The sequence below is a fragment of the Episyrphus balteatus genome, chromosome 1 (genome assembly GCF_945859705.1).
Source record: "Episyrphus balteatus chromosome 1, idEpiBalt1.1, whole genome shotgun sequence".
Lineage (NCBI taxonomy): Eukaryota > Metazoa > Arthropoda > Insecta > Diptera > Syrphidae > Episyrphus > Episyrphus balteatus.
Window position 1 is genome coordinate 144,180,786 of NC_079134.1, and position 7,916 is coordinate 144,188,701.

The 7,916-nt window shown below is 27.9% G+C and overlaps 1 protein-coding gene across 6 annotated transcripts in view; it reads left to right on the forward strand.

Moving 5' to 3' along the window:
* LOC129913418 (homeobox protein 5) overlaps window positions 1-6,792 on the forward strand; it is a 33,495-nt gene extending 26,703 nt beyond the window's left edge. For all 6 annotated transcript variants that reach the window (XM_055992079.1, XM_055992114.1, XM_055992069.1 and 3 more), the window contains exon 11: window positions 367-6,792. In XM_055992079.1, coding sequence (XP_055848054.1) covers window positions 367-1,523 — 1,157 coding nt within the window. In that variant the 3' untranslated portion in view covers window positions 1,524-6,792. The remainder of the gene's footprint in view (window positions 1-366) is intronic.
* The last annotated feature ends 1,124 nt before the right edge of the window (window positions 6,793-7,916 follow it).

The window sequence follows — 7,916 nt, forward strand, 5'->3', positions numbered from 1 at the left end:
TTTATAGATTGCGTGTGTTTATGTTTCTAAAAGTAAAGACATCGGCACGACATCATAATCTATCTTTCATTGGAAGAAGTTTAATCTTAAAATCTTCACTAAGGCTAGGTTAAGTCAATAGTGGTTTGTTTTCGAAAAGAAACTAGCGTCTACCAGGAACTTTCAGATTTTCAGTAAACTTTAAATTTATGCAGTTTGAAATATGACATTAATGTTTTGGTCTTCGTCGAAAAGACTTTTATTAATATTTTCAATAGTCTAATTAATTTGTTTTGAAATTCATTACAAATTTTAATAAATAATTTCTATCATTTGTTCATTTATTTGAAGAAAAAATAAGTAAAACGTATTTATTTTCTATTCTAGTGCTGGATAAACTTTTACTGAGTCGCAAACTTTCACAGCGGAAGGTTCAAATCGCTCATCAACAACAACAACAGCAGCAGCAACAACAATCCCAACAACAACAGTATCAAGTTATCAAAACTGAAGACGACACAAACTCTACAACAATGGTTGATGTCAACAATCAAACAACACAAAAAACTCTTCCAACTGGAAAAGTAATCAAAATGTCTTCATATCCAGTTGTGGTCTCAGAATTAAGTGTTCAACAGCAACAGAACTCTGCTGCAGTTGCAGCAAACCACAATTACAGTTTGCAACCCTCATCACAGCCTATCACCATGATTAGCCAGCATTCTAATACCGGTGGAGTGGCTGGACCGAGTGCCAACAAACTGATACTCAGTACATCGGGTCCATCGGGTAATGTCACAAGTACTAGCAATTTCACAATTGCCACATCGTCTGGTGGAGATATGCAAAATAAAATCCACTACAAAGAGATTTCCAATACGAATCTCAAGTTGAATTTTGTATCAACTAGTTCAATACAACAGGGTAATATTGTTGTCGACTCGAAGAATACAATAAGCGCGCAGCAATTAAACAATCAGCAGTTAAAAACAGCCCAACAACAACAACAGCAGCAACAACAGCAGCAACAACAACAGCAAATACAACTGCAAAAAATGAAACGCGATCGAATAGTAAACATCATTGGAGGCGAGACTCCCGACAACAAACGAGTCTTCTACACCAGCTTATTGAATCTAAAATCCCTTCAGAAAAACAACTCTGGGCAAATGCAAATGCAGATCTCACCCGGTATGACTACAGTTCTGGGCAAACAACAACTACAGCGCATTGCCAACAATCCAGCTTTGTTTGCCAACATGCGCGTTCCAATATCCAATCAAGTTGTAAATACCCAAACTGGGGCCTCTGTGTCGGTGGCTGGCACCACAACAGCAATGTACACAACATCTGCTTCGCCAAAGACCTCCTCCAATGAGATATCAGTGAAAATCAACAACAATTCCAACGACATGGCAACAACTTCGTCCAACATGAATGCAGGCTCATCAGCGACAGGAAGCAACACAACCAACAACAACAATAACAACAACAACAATAACTCACTCTCGGCAGGCATCAATCTAAATACAACCAATAGGTGAGAAAAGGGGAGATAACTAACGACTATTCACTGCGTATGCCCTGCGCTAGCTGCGGGTATATCTGCTAAACAACTCCATAGAGGTTTAAAGCACTTGCTTCTTCTTATCGCTGTCGATGTTTTGTGCGCTATTTAAAAAAAACAACAAAAAATTTGTAAAAAAAAAACTGTTTGCCGGTTCTTGATTTCAAATGCTTTTCTCTTGCTTCAGTTTTTTCCATTCAAACTGTGTAAAGTATAATAACAACATTCTCGAGAAATGTCATAGGTCATCAGTTTAATAAAATATGCTGTCGCATATTTTATAATAATTATAGCAGCTCACTACCAACTTTAACAACAACCAGCATCCGCAGCAAATATCCATCCATAATTTCAGTTAGAATTTCACACACTCAAAAATACACGAAAAAAATATATAAAATACCGCCAGCATTTCCATTAAAAAAATATATATAAGGAAATACCTGAATATAATACGAAAACTTAATTCGTTTTTATTCATTTATTTTCTCTAAGACTGTCGTTGATTAGATTCAAAATAAACAAAAAAAAAAAATTATATAAAAAAACAAAAAATCGAAAAAAAATAACACAAACAAAAAAAAAAAATAAAATGTTCTTATTTTATTATTTTGAAAGGATTTTTTTTACATAAACTAAACAAAAATGTCATATATACGTTCTTAGTTTTTATGTTAGTATTAATTTAATTTAAAAAACAAAAAAAAAAATAATTAAAATTTAAAATTAAACAAAAAATAAAAATAAAAAAAACTTATTAAGATCTTATTTTCAAGATCGACTTTTGTAAATAGTAACCTATAATATAAATACATATAAATATATATATATATATTAATAATGATATACATACATAAAAAAAAGGAAGAAGAGAAAAAAAAAAACAAAAAAATAAATGAATCATAATTATGAAAGTAATCAAAATTTCAATGTATTAATAAATGAGAAGTACATGCAAATTGTTATTTAAAAAAAAAAAACAAAGAAAAATCTTATTCGACAACTAAAAACAAGAAAATTTTTAGAAGAAGACACAGTAACAGAGAAAGAGCTAAAAGAAAAAAAAGAGGGGGAATATACATAAAAATACACATAAAATAGAAATATTTAAAACCCGTTGTTCAGGAGTTTACATTAACATACTTCATTAAAAAAAAAAATAATGCATTTTTCAAATAAATGTTCTTCACCAATTTTTAAAAAAATATCTACTCTTGCTCTACTTATGTATAAAAATAATAAAAAAAAAAACTTAAATTTGATCAAACGTATTGCGCGGGGTATTGATATTTAAAAAAAAAAATTGGAATGAGAAGAAGATATAGAGGAGAAGATTTTTTAAATCTCGTGTCGTTCAAAAGCTTTATTGTATAAAAAATTATAAAATTAAAAAAAAAAAAACAAAACAAAAAAAGGATAACAATCATATAATATAAACTTAATTGAACATTCCTAGTGGATTTGTATTAAAATTTTTTTCTTGTATGTAAGATAAAGGATGAAGTAGAAAGAAAGTAGGAGGAGGGAGGGTGTTCTGTGAAAAAAAAAATATCTGTTCTGTCTTCTGTATTGAAAAACTTTTTGTTAGGGTCTGGAAGAAATTCGATAAGGAAATCATTAATTTATTATATTACTTTGTTCAAAGAAAAGGGGCGTTTTATGAATTTTATTTGTTGTTGTTTTTATTTATTTATTTTTTTAATTATTGGAGCTAACTCTTTCTCTAGTGCAAATGCATTATATTGTTTCGGTTTTTTTTTGTGATTATTTTGTAAAAAAAAGGTTGGTAGAAGGGAATAACATGTGTGTAGGAGTTAAAATAACATTTTTAAATTGCAATTGAAGTTCAAATTCAAAATGATTAGAATAGAAAGTAGTCAAAGTGTAGAGAGCGAGAGTAATGAATTATCAATTATCAAGTATATCTTTAGGCTGTTGTCCCCAATATATTTGTTTGTAATATTAAAATTTCATATAGCATAATTATGCTAGCTCAAACTTAAAGATTTCGCTCAAAATTTTATACGGTATTGACTCTTTATTGAATCAACTGCAATCAAGCAACAAACAAGTTGATTATCAGAATTTAGATTCTTTGTTAATATTTTAAAGCACTTATTAGAAGGTTTTTTTTTTTTATTTTTAATTAGATTTTGAATCAAGTATACTAAATGTCAGCTTTAAGATAAAAGAATTTCGTAAAAACCATGGGGCACATGAAAGATGAAATTATCGCAATTATAAATGTCTCCGAATCTTCGTTGTGAGAATTTTCTAGTTTTTTTTTGCTTGTTCAATTACACAGATGCCACGAAAAGGTTCTTTCAGAAAGTGCCAGCAGACTTGGTATATTATTCATCATGGCGAGGTCTTTGCAAGTTGCTTTCAACAATTTAATAGAGCTTATTAATATCTGGAGTTTTCGAGTAAAATAATTGCATAACCCCAGATATCGTTTGGTGAAAATTGTCCTTATTTCTCTGTACAGATAGAGACTTAAAAGTTTCGCTCTGAACTTTTGGTCACTTTTAGGGAAATTTGGCTGTCAACAAAAAAAAAACTGAAGAATCCCAGTCAGGCCCAATAAAAAATAAAAATCAGGCTATTAACCGGAAAGTCAAGGACTCACTTGAATTGATGCCTGTTAGCGTAGAGCAAAGAAACCGCTTGAGTCAAAGCTTTGCTTAGATATGAACTTGTGCTTTCGGTGTCAACTTCAATGATAGGGCTAGTTGTAGGATTTCTCAAAGCAAATACTTCGGGTTTTAGCCTCAAATGGTGATTTTTATGTGTATTGAAGAAAATTCAAAACGATATTGGATTTTCTTCATTAATATAAACAGGGATTGGAAGTTTCGACCTGATTGAAGTACAGGCGAGATCAAGTGCATGTAAAATAAGCATGATGATTGCATTACTGATTGTTGTTTACATTTTTGCAAATAAAGAGAAAGAATGTAAAAATAGAAGCAGATAAGTCTGAAAAAGGTCTATTTCGTCACAAGTAAGTAACTTTGTCGGAGGAAAAATTAAATCATCGATGATTTTCGTGAGTGTTTTTCAAAAAAAATAAAAAGCAAATCGATTTGTTTCAGTTGTAAGCTGTGTCTTAAAGATTGGTTGTTTGATAATAATATTTTATGAAAAGATTATGGTTGAAACTACTTCGTTATCGTTCAAATGCGATTATGCATAACGATGATCGTTTTATTTCAACAATAACCATTAATCTTTACGAATGTCATTTGTCTATCGTTTGACTTTCGTTTAGGTGTCATAATATTTTATTGCCGGTAGAAAAAATGTTTGGTTTGGCCAAACGACTTGCTCGTTTTACACAATCGCTCTTTGTCCAGGCTATCGCTTACTTGCCGTTCGTTTCGTATTATTTAATAGACCTCCAGAAGCAACGTGAAGATGAGAGTTTTCTTCAGAACATCCTTGGTTCTTGATGAAAGGGTCTTAGGTCCACATTATGAATAGCGAGCGAATCGTACTTTCGACAAATTGCGATGGTTTAAATAAGCGAATATTTGCTATCGTAAAAGTTGATTTATTCATGCGAGTCATGTTTTCATACGTTTCGTTAAGTCCTACGAGATGAAACCAAAGTCTCATTTCCCATAATCAAAAATTCCCCATGGCCAAATACAGTCAAATCCCTCTAAATCTAACTACATTTCAATAAATTCGTTTTATAAGGAGTATTTATTAATTCCTTTTATTTTATGGTGGAAAATGTAACACAGCGTCCCAACGTTAAAAAAATGTGAGAATGTCGTATCGGACTTTAAGTCATTTTAATATCGATAACTATACATATAGGGGCCAGGCAGGTGGAAGGAATGAGATAAGCTATGGTAATACATAGTTGAATTGGTGATCAAAGTCTTTAATATGTAATAATTGAATTGAGAGTAGTTAAGCGATCGCTGAACCTAGAGTTAATGTTTAAAAATCAACTTTCATCTTAGTCGATTTCAGTGAAGGGGACTGAATGAATTCCGAAAGATCTTTTTGATAACTGCTAAAAAATTAATTGTGGATTTTTTCTATTGTTTGTCTAATTTCAATAGAATAAGTGGTCAATAAAAGAAACCTTTGAGCAAAAAAGCTGCTGTTTCTTTTTATTTTGTTCTAAACGTCTCGGAATCTATAGGTCAATCGAATATTGATCATTTTAAATTTGAAATCAAATATTTTAAAATCTTCCATTAATCCCGCTTGTCTCTAAAATTGTATAAAGGATTTCATATTTGGGAGGTGCGTGCAGTCAAAATGGATTTCCTTTGAACAAAATATTTATAAATTCCAACACTTTGCCTACAAAACTTTTCAAAACAATTAATAAATTTATTAAAATACTAACGTGAAAAACGGGTAATAACGCTGAAGGTTTTATTTAACTTAAACACCATTTGTGTGTCCCATTTGAATGAACTGCAAAAGTTTAGAAATAATCTAAGTTGGTAGGAATACCTTCGAAACAGCCTCCATTTTAAAGAAATAATCAGCAAAATTTGAACACAATAATATCTATTACTTAATTTTTCGAATAAAATAAGTTTAATCCAAGTAATTTAATACCTTAAAAAATAAATAACATCAATTCGACAAGGTTATAAGAATGAGAGAATTTCTTAAAAAAAGAATTGTTTTTGTGTAATATGAATTGTAGATAGAACTAATAATAATAATGAATAATGCCACTTTCTTATTTATGAATAAATAAAGTAAAAGATACATACCTACCTTTTTTATTATAATGATGACATCCTTATAAAAATAATAAATAATTAAATGTACTTTTTTTATCAGGCTCATAAATAAAATTCAAGAATGAAAAAAAGTAACTAAACATGTGATTCTTATAAACAAAATATTAATTTTAAACAAAAAAAAAAAAATAAACATTTCTTATCAGGACAATAGAAAACATTTTCATTTAAAATTATTTGTTAATAATTATATTATTCGAAAATAGTAAAAACTTTTTCTTTTTAAACTTGTTTTCTAGTTTTAAAAAAAGCAAAAAATAATAATTTGTTTCTTATCGCACCTCGAAAGTTGGTAAGGAGAGAAACGATATGCATTAAAAAATCTCCTTAATTTTGAATTTAAAAATAAAAAAAAAAAAATTAAAATTTTTAAAAACTGCAGCTTTTTCAGAGTCAAGACTGTCGTATACCAACAGAGAGCGAAATTTAAATAAAATATAAATAAAATTTTAAATAAATTAAAAAAAACGAATTTTGGCACATACCTATATAAATAAAATACTTAAATAAAACACACAACTCTATAAATATTAATAATAAACAAACAACAAAATAAAAAAAAAACATATACATATAAATAAATATAATGTAAATGTATGTGTGTCTAATTTAAAATAATAATAATAATAAAATAGTATAACAAAAAATTAAAAATATTGCAGTAATTTCTAGAATTATATTATAATTATTATGATAATTATTGTTTATCCGTGATTTAATGAGTAAACAATGAAAAATACGCTTATAGATAAATAAACTCAGAAATTGTAAGAAAAAAATTATTCATAAGTTTTACTATTATATAAAAAAAAAATAAAATAAAAAATAAATAGTTTTATTATTTTCCATATAATTGTTTAAATATTTTTTTTTTAATTTAACTAATTATAAAAATTACAAATATTTAATTAAAAACCAACAACAACAAAACAAAAAAAAAAAAAAACACTATAAATATTAATAATAAAAAAAATTAAATTTAAATAAACATAAGTACGTGTAAATCTGTAAACTATTATTTAAGTAAAATTTGAATAAAAATAATAAACAAAAAAAAAGAAAAATTAACCAAGAAGGTGACAAAAAAGATATTTGGATTTTAAATGTAATATAAATTTATATTAATTATTACTTAATAAATTAAAAATAAAATAAAAACAAAAAAGCAAACAAAAAAATATAATTATAATATACATTATGGAAAATAAAATAAAAAATTGTATTGTTATAAATTCAATAATAAATAAAAAAAGAAACCTAAATTCATTTAACTGAATACCAATTGAAGTGAAAAGACGCAACATTTTTTGTATAAACATATAATTAAATTTTTGATGATTACGAAACAAAAGAAAACTTGGTTTTTTCGAAGGTGTTTTGATTTATTTTGAGAATGTGTTCGGTTTTTTCTTTCGTTTTTCCGTTTTGGTTTATAATGTTTGTGTGGATCGAGATTCGAGAATTAAACAGAGTTTAATTTTCGTGTTTATATTTGTTTATGTTACAATTTTTATTTAGTGCCCGCTAAAACGTTTGGTATTTTTAAGCTCAAAAACAACACAAAAACAACATTTGAAATACATTGATTAACG